The 15,503-nt window shown below is 43.9% G+C and overlaps 1 protein-coding gene across 1 annotated transcript in view; it reads left to right on the top strand.

Annotated features, from left to right (window-relative positions):
- The first annotated feature begins 5,906 nt into the window (after positions 1-5,906).
- Positions 5,907-15,503, top strand: part of LOC133542983 (serine protease 23-like) — a 10,928-nt gene continuing 1,331 nt past the window's right edge. The window contains exons 1-2 of the mRNA XM_061887299.1: positions 5,907-6,049; positions 15,201-15,503. The exon at positions 15,201-15,503 is cut by the window's right edge and continues 1,331 nt beyond it. Of these exons, the coding sequence (XP_061743283.1) occupies positions 6,012-6,049; positions 15,201-15,503 (341 nt within the window). The 5' untranslated portion in view covers positions 5,907-6,011. The remainder of the gene's footprint in view (positions 6,050-15,200) is intronic.

Here is a 15,503-nt window from a genome sequence, read left to right as displayed (position 1 = left end):
GATGGGATTTTGTGTAATTGTAATTTACTTGTGCGGTGCGCCACAAAAGGCTAACAAGACAAAAATGTAACGTGTCACCTAAGACCTAGTTTACCTGCTGGAATGCTGGAGGATGGCGGGATATGTTTACACACTTTGTAAAGTTAGCACCCAGTAGGTATCTGTATAGAAATGGCAAAGACTTAATCATTGGGGTCTACATTGTTTACATACAACATTGACATTATCTAGTAAGATCGGAGTAAAACACTTTATAAAAAACACTTGATTTCGTTGACTTACTCAAAATAAGCTCCCTTCCACAGTTGTATGTTGCTAGCATTCGCTAACATTGGCTAACTAACAGTGGCTAACTAGCATTAGCAAACCAGCTAACTTAATACAGTACATCAGGGGTCAACAACCTTTTTGAAACCAAGAGCTACTTCTTGGCTACTGATTAATGCGAAGGGCTACCAGTTTGATACACACTAGACTCCCTTTTTAGACCTGTTGATCTGCCATTTCTTTTCTTTTTCTTCTATGTCCCACTCTCCCTTGTGGAGGGGGTCCGGTCCGATCCGGTGGCCATATACTGCTTGCCTGTGTATCGGCTGGGGACATCTCTGCGCTGCTTATCCGCCTCCGCTTGGGATGGTTTCCTGCTGGCTCCGCTATGAACGGGACTCTCGCTGCTGTGTTGGATCCGCTTTGGACTGGACTCTCGCGACTGTGTTGGATCCATTATGGATTGAACTTTCACAGTATCATGTTAGACCCGTTCGACATCCATTGCTTTCCTCCTCTCCAAGGTTCTCATAGTCATCATTGTCACCGACGTCCCACTGGGTGTGAGTTTTCCTTGCCCTTATGTGGGCCTACCGAGGATGTCGTAGTGGTTTGTGCAGCCCTTTGAGACACTAGTGATTTAGGGCTATATAAGTAAACATTGATTGATAAGGGCGTAATCGCTCGGTTGGTAGAGCGGCCGTGCCAGCAACTTGAGGGTTGCAGGTTCGATCCCCGCTTGCACCATCCTAGTAAGTGCCGTTGTGTCCTTGGGCAAGACAATTGACCCACCTGCTCCCAGTGCCACCCACACTGGTTTTAAAAGTAACTTAGATATTGGGTTTCACTATGTAAAAGCGCTTTGAGTCACTTGAGAAAAGCGCTATATAAATATAATTCACTTCACTTCACACTTAAATAAATTGACAGAAATAGCCAATTAGCTCAATTTACCTTTAATAAATAAATATATATATATAAAAATGGGTATTAATGTCTGTCATTCCGTCGTACATTTTTTTTGCTTTTACGGAAGATTTTTTGTAGAGAATAAATGATGGAAAAAACACTTAATTGAACGGTTTAAAAGAGGAGAAAACAGGAAAACAATGAAAATTAAACTTTGAAACATAGTTTATCTTCAATTTCGACTCTTTAAAATTCAAAATTCAACCGAAAAAAAGAAGAGAAAAACTAGCTAATTTGAATCTTTTTGAAAAAATGTAAAAAAGAATTTCTGGAACATCATTAGTAATTTTTCCTGATTAAGAGTAATTTTAGAATTTTGATGACATGTTTTAAATAAGTTAAAATCCAATCAGCACTTTGTTAGAATATATAACAAATTGGACCAAGCTATATTTCAAACAAAGACAAATCATTATTTTTTCTAGATTTTCCAAAACAAAAATTTTAAAAGAAATTCAAAATACTTTGAAAAAAGATTGAAATTTGATTCTAGAGATTTTCAAGATTTGCCAGAATAATTTTGGGGAATTTTAATCATAATAAGTTTGAAGAAATATTTCACAAATATTCTTCGTGGAAAAAACAGAAGCTAAAATGAAGAATTAAATTAAAAATGATTTATTATTCTTTACAATAAAAAAAAAAAAATACTTGAACATTGATTTAAATTGTCAGGAAAGAAGAGGAAGGAATTTAAAAAGGTAAAAAGGTATATGTGTTTAAAAATCTTAAAATAATTTTTAAGATTGTATTTTTTCTCTAAAATTGTCTCTCTCAAAGTTATGAGAAGCAAAAAATGAAAAAAAATAAATGAATTTATTTAAACAAGTGAAGACCAAGTCTTTCAATTTTTTTATTGGATTTTTCAAATTGTATTTGAGTTTTGTCTCTCTTAGAATTAAAAATGTCGAGCAAAGTGAGACCAGCTTGCTAGTAAATAAATAAAATTCAAAAATAGAGGCAGCTCACTGGTAAGTGCTGCTATTTGAGCTATTTTTAGAACAGGCCAGCGGGCGACTCATCTGGTCCTTACGGGCCCCTGCAGTACATGTACCTTTACTGTGTTTTTCTTCGTTGGCGGCGGGTATTTGTTCTTTGCTGGTGGCGGTTAATTCTTCTTTGTTGATGGCGGCTATTTCTTCTTCGTTGATGGTAGTTATTATAAAACACTTTTTAAAAAAACTTGACTTTGATTACTTACTCAAAAAAAGTTGGCTCAAAGACAAGCTTCTTACCACAATAGTATGTTTGCTAGAATTGCTAACTAAAATTGGCTAACTAGCATTGGCAAACTAACATAGCCAAATACAGTAAATATACCTTTACTATTTTTCTTCGTTGGTAGCAGGTATTTCTTCTTCGTTGGTGGCGGATAGTTTTTCTTCATTGGTGGCGGCTATTTCTTTATTGCTGGCGATTATTTGTTCTTCGTTACTGGCAGATCTTTTTTTTTAAAGGCGCCTATTTTGTTCTTAGTTGTGCAACTAGTACCTGTACCTTTACTGTGATTTATTCCACCACAACAAAAACAACACATCGTCATTTTACACTAAATACATTGTTTACCTTGTAGTGGATAAAGTTGATTTTGTAAGATTGGAGTAAAACACTTTTTAAAAAACACTTGACTCCGATTACTTACTCCAAATAAGGTTGTCTCAAAGACAAGCTTCTTACCACAATAGTATGTTTGCTAGCATTCACTAATTAAAATTGGCTAACTAGCATTAGCGAACTAACTAACATAGCCAAATACAGTAGATATACCTTTACTGTTTTTCTTCGTTGGTGGCAGGTATTTCTTCTTCATTGGTGGCAGATAGTTTTTCTTCATTAGTGGCGGCTATTTCTTCGTTGCTGGCGGCTCTTTTTTTTTGATGGCGACTATTTGTTCTTCGTTGCTGGCGGCTCTTTTTTTTGATGGCGGCTATTTGTTCTTAGTTGTTGGCAACTAGTACCTGTACCTTTACTGTGATTTCTTCCACCATAACAAAAACAACACATCGTCATTTTACACTAAATACATTGTTTACCTTGAAGTGGATAAAGTTGATTTTGTAAGATTGGAGTAAAACACTTTTTAAAAAACACTTGACTCCGAGTACTTACTCTAAATAAGGTTGTCTCAAAGACAAGCTTCTTTCCACAATAGTATGTTTGCTAGCATTCACTAACTAAAATTGGCTAACTAGCATTAGCGAACTAACTAACATAGCCTAATACAGTAGTTATACCTTTACTGTTTTTCTTCGTTAGTGGCAAGTATTTTTTCTTCGTTGGTGGCAGATAATTTTTCTTCATTGGTGGTAGCTATTTCTTCGTTGTTTTTCGTTGCGGGCGGCTTTTTTTTTAATGCGGCTATTTGTTCTTAGTTGGTGGCGGCTATTTTTTCTTCGTTGATGGTGGCTATTATTAGAGTAAAACACTTTTTAGAAACACTCGACTTCGATTACTTACTCAAAAAAAGGTTGGCTCAAAGACAAGATTCTTTCGACAGTAGTATGTTTGCTAGAATTGCTAACTAAAATTGGCTAACTAAAATTGGCTAACTAAAATTGGCGAACTAACATAGCCAAATACAGTAAATATACCTTTACTATTTTTCTTCGTTGGTGGCAGGTATTTCTTCTTCATTGGAGGCGGATAGTTTTTCTTCATTGGTGGCGGCTATTTCTTCGTTGCTGGCGACTATTTGTTCTTTGTTGTTGGCAACTAGTACCTGTACCTTTACTGTGACTTATTCCACCACAACAAAAACAACACATCGTCATTTTACACTAAATACATTGTTTACCTTGTAGTGGATAAAGTTGATTTTGTAAGATTGGAGTAAAACACTTTTTAAAAAACACTTGACTCTGATTACTTACTCCAAATAAGGTTGTCTCAAAGACAAGCTTCTTTCCACAATAGTATGTTTGCTAGCATTTGCTAATTAACATTGGCTAACTAGCATTAGCGAACTAACTAACATAGCCAAATACAGTAGTTATACCTTTACTGTTTTTCTTCGTTGGTTGCAGATAGTTTTTCTTCGTTGCTGGCGGCTCTTTTTTTTTTAATGCGGCTATTTGTTCTTAGTTGGTGGCAACTAGTACCTCTACCTTTTCTGTGTTTAATTCCACCACAACAACAACAAAAACACCACATTGTCAGTTTACACCAGGGGTCGGGAACCTTTTTTGGCAGAGAGAGCCAAAAAGCCAAATATTTTAAAATGTATTTCCGTAAGAGCCATATAATATTTTTTTTAACACTGAACACAACTAAACGCGTGCATTTTTAAGTAAGACCAACATTTCTAGAGTATAATGGTTCTCTTATTCTTTGTAATAACATTGTTATTCTGAAGCTAACTGTGGAGGGGGCGTGGCCCGCGGGCCTGCAGCAAACTGGGGTGTGCCTGGACCGGCCTCAAAATCAGCAAGAGCTGCGTAGATGGCCCACCTGAGCCTTGTTATCTAATCCCCTGTCGCTCTGTTACAAGCAGCAGCCAGGAGGAGAGACGGGGTTGGGGCTGGAGCCAGAGCGCTAGCGAGAACGAAAGAGAAAAATACAATTGCTGGAAAGCAACTGAGAGACTTATTGAAAAATAAAATAGTGTAACCCTGAAACGGGCTCTCATGTCGGTGCTTGGTGGTCTGAAGAACCCACAGGAGGACAAGCCCCACACTAACCAATAATAAATAAATAACTTCTTAACGCAACTCCTTGAACAGGTGCGGTAGTAAACGGATGGATGGACTAAAAATGCATGAAAATGTTTTATGTTTTAAACATTTTTAACACTTATTACAAGTGGAATTATTCATTACTTACCATGTTAAGCAATGTCAGCTCAGATTTATCCGAGAGCCAGATGCAGTCATCAAAAGAGCCACATCTAGCTCGCGAGCCGTAGGTTCCTTACCCCTGGTTTACACTGAATACATTGTTTACCTTGTGGTGGATAAAGTTGATTTTGTAAGATTGGAGTAAAACACTTTTTAAAAAACACTTGACTCCGAGTACTTACTCTAAATAAGGTTGTCTCAAAGACGAGCTTCTTTCCACAATAGTATGTTTGCTAGCATTCGCTAACTAGCGGTGGCTAACTAGCATTAGCTAACTAGCATTAGCGAACAAGCTAACATAGCCAAATACAGTACATGTACCTTTACTGTTTGATTCCACCACAACAACAAAAACAACACACCATCATTTTACATCAAATAAATACATTGTTTACCTTGTAGTGGACAAAATTACTTTTTCAGGCATTCCATTTGTAAAAGAAAAAAAAAGCTCTCTGGATGACGTCACTTGCGCATGCGCCTTCCACACAAGGTTAACGCACCTGCGCCATAATTAACTCCTTAAATAGCAAGCATGAGTACAAAGATTGTTTTTGTTTTTTTTAATAAATGGGCGTGTCTAAATGCCTATATGTTGTGTGATTGGTCAGTCGACATAAAGGCTGCCTGGCAACAGGTTTGTAAAAAAAAAAGTGTATTATAATATAATAAAGAACCTCACGATATATTTGTTGTTTGTGTGACTTATTGGTACTTTATACCCTGATAGTAGAATAAAAGAAATGATATTAGACATGAGGAACATGTGTCACGTGACCGACATTGCGTGCAGCTGTGACGTCTTGTTGAGATCCTCCTCTGACGTCATCGCCCTCCTCTTCCTCCACACCACTGTTGCGGACTTTTTATTGCCATCAACTTTTTATTCACGCTCCGCCATTGCCGGGACAAACTGCACAACTAAGTACTTTCTACTCCAACATGGCGACAACTTTGTACTGCAGACGTGAAGCACGGCGGTAAGTACTTCAAAGTTACACAACTTTGTACCGCTTAACCTGGAGGATTTTATTATAGCTTCCACCCTCAAATATTCATACTAGATGCGCACCAGACAAATGCAATTTAGTCTTTGCTCAAATGACCTCAGTGTGATAGCAACGTATCAATATTATTTGTTCTTCAAGCAATATTTACTAACAAAGACAACAAGTGACATTTACCAACAACAGGTAATATTTAGTAATATAACATTACTACAATGACATGTAGTAGTACTGCAACAAATATAATAAATTACAAATACACATTAACATGTAGTATTCCATCCATTTTCTACTGCTTGTCCCTTTTTGGGGTCAGGGGGGGTGCTGGAGTCTATCTCAGCTGCATCCGGGCGGAAGGCGAGGTACACCCTGGAAAAGTCGCCACCTCATCAAAGGGTCAACAGAGATAGACAGACAACATTCACACTCACATTCACACACTAGGGACCATTTAGTGTTGCCAATCAACCTATCCCCAGGTGCATGTCTTTGGAGGTGGGAGGGGCCTGTCCCCAGGTGCATGTCTTTGGAGGTGGGAGGAAGCCCACGCAGTCACGGTGAGAACATGCAAACTCAACACAAAAAGATCAATACATATAATACAGTACAAATACACATTGAGATGTGGTACTACTGCAGTAAATATTAAACATATACAGTACAAATACACATTAACATGTAATATTACTGCAGTAAATATAAAACTGTATATATATATATATATATATATATGTATATATATATATGTATATATATATACAAACCCCGTTTCCATATGAGTTGCGAAATTGTGTTAGATGTAAATATAAACAGAATACAATGATTTGCAAATCCTTTTCAAGCCATATTCAGTTGAATATGCTACAAAGACAACATATTTGATGTTCAAACTCATAAACATTATTTTTTTTTGCAAATAATAATTAACTTAGAATTCCATGGCTGCGACACGTGCCAAAGTAGTTGGGAAAGGGCATGTTCACCACTGTGTTACATCACCTTTTCTTTTAACAACACTCAATAAACGTTTGGGAACTGAGGAAACTAATTGTTGAAGCTTTGAAAGTGGAATTCTTTCCCATTCTTGTTTTATGTAGAGCTTCAGTCGTTCAACAGTCCGGGGTCTCCGCTGTCCTATTTTACGCTTCATAATGCGCCACATATTTTCCATGGGAGACAGGTCTGGACTGCAGGCGGGCCAGGGAAGTACCTGCACTCTTTTTTATGAAGCCACGCTGTTGTAACATGTGCTGAATGTTGTTTGGCATCGTCTTGCTGAAATAAGCAGGGGTGTCCATGAAAAAGACGGTGCTTAGATGGCAGCATATGTTGTTCCAAAAGCTGTATGTACCTTTCAGCATTAATTGTGCCTTCACAGATGTCTAAGTTACCCATGCCTTGGGCACTAATGCACCCCCATACCATCACACATGCTGGCTTTTGAACTTTGCGTTGATAACAGTCTGGATGGTTTTCGCTTCCCCTTTGGTCCGGATGACACGATGTTGAATATTTCCAAAAACAACTTGAAATGTGGACTCATCAGACCACAGAACCCTTTTCCACTTTGCATCAGTCCATCTTAGATGATCTCGGGCACAGAGAAGCCGGCGGCGTTTCTGGATGTTGTTGATAAATGGCTTTCGCTTTGCATAGTAGAGCTTTAACTTGCACTTACAGATGTAGCGACCAACTGTATTTAGTGACAATGGTTTTCTAAAGTGTTCCTGAGCCCATGTGGTGATATCCTTTAGAGATTGATGTCGGTTTTTGATACAGTCTGAGGGATGGAAGGTCACGGTCATTCAATGTTGGTTTCCGGCCATGCCGCTTACGTGGAGTGATTTCTCCAGATTCTCTGAACCTTTTGATGATATTATGGAGCGAAGATGTTGAAATCCCTAAATTTCTTGCAATTACACTTTGAGAAAGGTTGTTCTTAAACTGTTTGACTATTTGCTCACGCAGTTGTGGACAAAGGGGTGTACCTCGCCCCATCCTTTCTTGTGAAAGACTGAGTATTTTTTGGGAAGCTGCTTTTATAGCCAATCATGGCACCCACCTGTTCCCAATTAGCCTGCACACCTGTGGGATGTTCCAAATAAGTGTTTGACGAGCATTCTTCAACTTTATCAGTAATTATTGCCACCTTTCCCAACTTCTTTGTCACATGTTGCTGGCATCAAATTCTAAAGTTAATGATTATTTACCCCAAAAAAAAAAAGGTTTATTTTTCTACCGCTTATTCCCTTTGGGGTCGCGGGGAGCGCTGCTGCCTATCTCAGCTACAATTGGGCGGAATATATAGTACAAATACACATTAACAAGTAGTATTACTGCAGTAAATATAACACATGTAAAGTACAAATACTACTTCAGTAAATATAAAACACGTAAAGCACAAATATTACTGCAGTGTATATATTTTAAATACACAGTATTACAGATACACATTGATCTGTGAAAAAGTGTTATTAGACTATTGATTATTAACAGTAATAATTTATTTATTATTAACATGTGTTTATTATTAACAGTAATAGTGTGTTTATCATTAACAGTAGTAGTGTATTATTAACAGTAATAATGTGTTTATTATTTACAGTAATAGTGTATTATTAACAGTAATAGTGGTTATTATTAACAGTAATAGTGTTTGTTATTAACAGTAATAGTGTATTAATTAACAGTAATATAGTTTGTTATTAACAGTAATATTGTTTGTTATTAACAGTAATAGTGTGTTTATTATTAACAGTAATAGTGTTTATTATTAACAGTAATATTGTTTGTTATTAACTGTAATAGTGTATTATTAACAGTAATAGTGTTTGTTATTAACAGTAAATAAATAAATGATAAATGGGTTGTACTTGTATAGCGCTTTTCTACTTTCAAGGTACTCAAAGCGCTTTAGTAATAGTGTGTTTATTATTAACAGTAATAGTGTTTATTATTAACAGTAATAGTGTTCATTATTAACAGTAATACTGTTTGTTATTAACAGTAATAGTGTATTATTAACAGTAATAGTGGTTATTATTAACAGTAATAGTGTGTTTATTATTAACAGTAATAGTGTGTTTGTTATTAACAGTAATAGTGTATTATTAACAGTAATAGTGTGTTTGTTATTAACAGTAATAGTGTATTATTAACAGTAATAGTGTGTTTATTATTAACAGTAATATTGTTTGTTATTAACAGTAATAGTGTATTATTAACAGTAGTTATTATTAACAGTAATAGTGTGTTTGTTATTAACAGTAATAGTGTGTTTATTATTAACAGTAATAGTGTATTATTAACAGTAATAGTGGTTATTATTAACAGTAATAGTGTATTATTAACAGTAATAGTGTGTTTATTATTAACAATAATAGTGTTTATTATTAACAGTAATAGTGTATTATTAACAGTAATAGTGGTTGTTATTAACAGTAATAGTGTGTTTGTTATTAACAGTAATAGTGTGTTTATTATGAACAGTAATAGTGTTTATTATTAACAGTAATAGTGTGTTTGTTATTAACAGTAATAGTGTTATTATTAACAGTAATAGTGTGTTTCTTATGAACAGTAACATTGATATAAGTTGCAATGTTTACATCCAAGTTGTGATTCGTCAGAGCAACAACCAAAGACTCTTCACTTCCACATCACTGATATGAAAGTCTTTATTTTTGGACAAAGTTAAGACAAACTGGTCATGTGACCTGCAGCTTCTTCTTCTCCACAACTATTTATTCTTTGTTGGGGCAACTACTTTTTCATCATTGGTGGCGGCTATCTCTTCGACTATTTCTTCTTCGTTGCTGGCGGCTATTTCTTCTCCGTTGGTGGCAACCAGTTTTTCTTTGCTGGCAACTAGTTCTTAGTTGGCGGCAGCTATTTCATCTTTGTTGCCGTCAGTTCCTCTTTTTTTGGCAGCGGTGGCTTTTTCTGAGTAGGCGGCGACTACTTATTTTTAGTTGCTTATTACTTACACATACAAAGTCTCCAAGGCTGTTTAGAAAGTATCCAGTAACAAACGTGTCCGCATCACTCAACTTGGTGCATCATGAGCTTCACTTTATGAATGATTGTGGTCACTTGTGGGGCCACAAAACAATGACCACTCCGCTTCAACTTAAAGACAGCATGAGTCCAATGCAGTAAATAATAAATAGTTTCACCTGATCAAACATTTTGGAACCTTCCACCCTACTAAATAATAAAGTATTTATCCTTTGTGTTGATATCGTATCACACTACTATTGATATAAGCCAACTGATACCAACTCCGGTCTCTCGCGCCCCTAGTGGTGGTGACCATGGTGTCTCGTGCCTCTAGTGGTGGTGGCCACGGTTTGTAGCGCCTCTAGTGGTGGTGACCATGGTGTCTCGTGCCCCTAGTGGTGGTGACCACGGTCTCTAGCGCCCCTAGTGGTGGTGACCATGCTCAGTAGTGCCTCTAGTGGTGGTGATCATGGTGTCTCGTGCCCCTAGTGGTGGTGACCACGGTCTCTAGCGCCCCTAGTGGTGGTGACCATGCTCAGTAGTGCCTCTAAGGGTGGGGACCATGGTCTCTAGCGCCCCTAGTGGTGGTGACCATGCTCAGTAGTGCCTCTAGTGGTGGTGATCATGGTGTCTCGTGCCCCTAGTGGTGGTGACCACGGTCTCTAGCGCCTCTAGTGGTGGTGACCACGGTCTCTAGCGCCTCTAGTGGTGGTGACCATTGTCTTTAGCGCCTCTAGTGGTGGTGACCACGGTGTCTTGCGCCCCTAGTGGCGGTGACCACGGTCTCTAGCGCCTCTAGTGGTGGTGACCACGGTCTGTAGCGCCTCTAGTGGTGGTGACCACGGTCTCTAACGCCTCTAGTGGTGGTGACCATTGTCTTTAGCGCCTCTAGTGGTGGTGACCACGGTGTCTTGCGCCCCTAGTGGCGGTGACCACGGTCTCTAGCGCCTCTAGTGGTGGTGATCACGGTCTGTAGCGCCTCTAGTGGTGGTGACCACGGTCTCTAACGCCTCTAGTGGTGGTGACCATGGTCTGTAGCGCCTCTAGTGGTGGTGACCACGGTCTGTAGCGCCTCTAGTGGTGGTGACCACGGTCTGTAGCGCCCCTAGTGGTGGTGACCACGGTCTTTAGCGCCTCTAGTGGTGGTGACCACGGTGTCTTGTGCCCCTAGTGGCGGTGACCAAGGTCTCTAGCGCCTCTAGTGGTGGTGACCACGGTCTGTAGCGCCCCTAGTGGTGGTGACCACGGTCTGTAGCGCCCCTAGTGGTGGTGACCACGGTCTCTAACGCCTCTAGTGGTGGTGACCATTGTCTTTAGCGCCTCTAGTGGTGGTGACCACGGTCTCTAGCGCCTCTAGTGGTGGTGATCACGGTCTGTAGCGCCTCTAGTGGTGGTGACCACGGTCTCTAACGCCTCTAGTGGTGGTGACCATGGTCTGTAGCGCCTCTAGTGGTGGTGACCACGGTCTGTAGCGCCTTTAGTGGTGGTGACCACGGTCTGTAGCGCCCCTAGTGGTGGTGACCACGGTCTTTAGCGCCTCTAGTGGTGGTGACCACGGTGTCTTGTGCCCCTAGTGGCGGTGACCAAGGTCTCTAGCGCCTCTAGTGGTGGTGACCACGGTCTGTAGCGCCCCTAGTGGTGGTGACCACGGTCTGTAGCGCCCCTAGTGGTGGTGACCACGGTCTCTAGCGCCTCTAGTGGTGGTGACCACGGTCTGTAGCGCCTCTAGTGGTGGTGACCATGGTCTTTAGCGCCTCTAGTGGTGGTGACCACAGTCTCTAGTGCCTCTAGTGGTGGTGACCACGGTCCGTAGCGCCTCTAATGGTGACCATGGTGTCTCGTGCCCCTAGTGGTGGTGACCATTGTCTTTGGCGCCTCTAGTGGTGGTGACCATTGTCTTTGGCGCCTCTAGTGGTGGTGAACACGGTGTCTTGCGCCCCTAGTGGTGGTAAGCACAGTCTCCAGCGCCTCAAGCGGTGCTGACCAAGGTCTTTAGCGCCCCTAGTAGTGGTGACCACGGTCTCTAGCGCCTCTAGTGGTGGTGACCACGGTCTCTAGTGCCTCTAGTGGTGGTGACCACGGTCCGTAGCGCCTCTAATGGTGACCATGGTGTCTCGTGCCCCTAGTGGTGGTGACCACGATCTCTAACGCCTCTAGTGGTGGTGACCATTGTCTTTGGCGCCTCTAGTGGTGGTGAACACAGTGTCTTGCGCCCCTAGTGGTGGTAAGCACAGTCTCCAGCGCCTCAAGCGGTGCTGACCAAGGTCTTTAGCGCCCCTAGTAGTGGTGACCACGGTCTCTAGCGCCTCTAGTGGTGGTGACCACGGTCTCTTGCGCCCCTAGTGGCGGTGACCAAGGTCTCTAGCGCCTCTAGTGGTGGTGACCACGGTCTGTAGCGCCTCTAGTGGTGGTGACCACGGTCTGTAGCGCCCCTAGTGGTGGTGACCACGGTCTGTAGCGCCCCTAGTGGTGGTGACCACGGTCTCTAGCGCCTCTAGTGGTGGTGACCACGGTCTGTAGCGCCTCTAGTGGTGGTGACCACGGTCTCTAACGCCTCTAGTGGTGGTGACCATGGTCTTTAGCGCCTCTAGTGGTGGTGACCACAGTCTCTAGTGCCTCTAGTGGTGGTGACCACAGTCTCTAGTGCCTCTAGTGGTGGTGACCACGGTCTCTAACGCCTCTAGTGGTGGTGACCATGGTCTTTAGCGCCTCTAGTGGTGGTGACCACAGTCTCTAGTGCCTCTAGTGGTGGTGACCACAGTCTCTAGTGCCTCTAGTGGTGGTGACCACGGTCCGTAGCGCCTCTAATGGTGACCATGGTGTCTCGTGCCCCTAGTGGTGGTGACCACGATCTCTAACGCCTCTAGTGGTGGTGACCATTGTCTTTGGCGCCTCTAGTGGTGGTGAACACGGTGTCTTGCGCCCCTAGTGGTGGTAAGCACAGTCTCCAGCGCCTCAAGCGGTGCTGACCAAGGTCTTTAGCGCCCCTAGTAGTGGTGACCACGGTCTCTAGCGCCTCTAGTGGTGGTGACCACGGTCTCTTGCGCCCCTAGTGGTGGTGACCACGGTCTGTAGCGCCTCTAGTGGTGGTGACCACGGTCTGTAGCGCCCCTAGTGGTGGTGACCACGGTCTCTAGCGCCTCTAGTGGTGGTGACCACGGTCTGTAGCGCATCTAGTGGTGGTGACCACGGTCTGTAGCGCCTCTAGTGGTGGTGACCACGGTCTGTAGCGCCCCTAGTGGTGGTGACCACGGTCTCTAGCGCCTCTAGTGGTGGTGACCACGGTCTGTAGCGCCTGTAGTGGTGGTGACCACGGTCTCTAACGCCTCTAGTGGTGGTGACCATGGTCTTTAGCGCCTCTAGTGGTGGTGACCACAGTCTCTAGTGCCTCTAGTGGTGGTGACCACGGTCCGTAGCGCCTCTAATGGTGGTAAGCACAGTCTCCAGCGCCTCAAGCGGTGCTGACCAAGGTCTTTAGCGCCCACTAGTGGTGGTGACCACGGTCTGTAGCGCCTCTAGTTGTGGTGACCACGGTCTGTAGCGCCTCTAGTGGTGGTAAGCACAGTCTCCAGCGCCTCAAGCGGTGCTGACCAAGGTCTTTAGCGCCCCTAGTGGTGGTGACCACGGTCTCTAGCGCCTCTAGTGGTGGTAAGCACAGTCTCCAGCGCCTCAAGCGGTGCTGACCAAGGTCTTTAGCGCCCCTAGTGGTGGTGACCACGGTCTTTAGCGCCCCTAGTGGTGGTGACCACGGTCTCTAGCGCCTCTAGTGGTGGTGACCACAGTCAGTAGCGCCTCTACTGGTGGTAAGCAAAGTCTCTAGCGCCTCTAGTGGTGGTGACCACGGTCTCTTGCGCCCCTAGTGGTGGTGACCACGGTCTGTAGCGCCTCTAGTGGTGGTGACCACGGTCTGTAGCGCCCCTAGTGGTGGTGACCACGGTCTCTAGCGCCTCTAGTGGTGGTGACCACGGTCTGTAGCGCATCTAGTGGTGGTGACCACGGTCTGTAGCGCCTCTAGTGGTGGTGACCACGGTCTGTAGCGCCCCTAGTGGTGGTGACCACGGTCTCTAGCGCCTCTAGTGGTGGTGACCACGGTCTGTAGCGCCTCTAGTGGTGGTGACCACGGTCTCTAACGCCTCTAGTGGTGGTGACCATGGTCTTTAGCGCCTCTAGTGGTGGTGACCACAGTCTCTAGTGCCTCTAGTGGTGGTGACCACGGTCCGTAGCGCCTCTAATGGTGGTAAGCACAGTCTCCAGCGCCTCAAGCGGTGCTGACCAAGGTCTTTAGCGCCCACTAGTGGTGGTGACCACGGTCTGTAGCGCCTCTAGTGGTGGTGACCACGGTCTGTAGCGCCTCTAGTGGTGGTAAGCACAGTCTCCAGCGCCTCAAGCGGTGCTGACCAAGGTCTTTAGCGCCCCTAGTGGTGGTGACCACGGTCTCTAGCGCCTCTAGTGGTGGTAAGCACAGTCTCCAGCGCCTCAAGCGGTGCTGACCAAGGTCTTTAGCGCCCCTAGTGGTGGTGACCACGGTCTTTAGCGCCCCTAGTGGTGGTGACCACGGTCTCTAGCGCCTCTAGTGGTGGTGACCACAGTCAGTAGCGCCTCTACTGGTGGTAAGCAAAGTCTCCAGCGCCCCTAGTGGTGGTGACCACTAGGAGCCTGTAGTGGTGGTAAGCACAGTCTCTAGCGCCCCTAGTGGTGGTGACCACGGTCTCGAGCGCCCCTAGTAGTGGTGACCACTGTTTCTAGCGCCTCAAGTGGTGGTGACCACGGTCTCTAGCGCTACTAGTGGTTGTGACCACGGTCAGTAGCGCCTCTAGTGGTGGTGACCAAGGTCAGTAGCGCCCTTAGTGGTGGTAAGCACAGTCTCTACCGCCCCCTAGTGATGGTGACCACTAGCTACAAGCGCCTCATCCTGACGGGGGTTTCCCATCAGAGCCCCCTGTCCAGACTTTTGCCCTCTGCGTGACTTCAAGCATGTTTGCAGCTGGCAGATGAAAAGTTGTTTGCTGAGGAAACTTCTGTGGGAACGTTACAGTTTTTGATGATCTTCTGTGGGAACGTTACAGTTTTTGATGGTCTTCTGTGGGAACGTTACAAAGTTTGATGATCTTCTGCTCCATCCCAGGTCCCCTCCTCCCCTCCTGTTTCTGTTCCTCTGCTTCCTTCCCGCCGTTCTCTGCTTCTCACGACCCGAGTGGACGCTCCAGCGTGTTCCGGTGGTTCTCCCCCAGCAAAGCCAAGGTCGCCCCGCCCCGCACTTCCTGTCCGCCGCCCGCCTGGAGGTCACCTCGCCCTGTGACCCCGAGTGCCACAAGAGTGCGCCTCGGCCCAGCTACTGGGACATGCGGCGACTCCTGGCCTACGAGACTCTCCATTCCGACGGTCGGCTGACCGAGACCGCCGTAGGGATCTACGGTTACGACCCGGA

This window comes from Nerophis ophidion, linkage group LG25 (genome assembly GCF_033978795.1).
Source record: "Nerophis ophidion isolate RoL-2023_Sa linkage group LG25, RoL_Noph_v1.0, whole genome shotgun sequence".
Lineage (NCBI taxonomy): Eukaryota > Metazoa > Chordata > Actinopteri > Syngnathiformes > Syngnathidae > Nerophis > Nerophis ophidion.
This window is presented reverse-complemented; position numbering and strand designations above follow the sequence as displayed.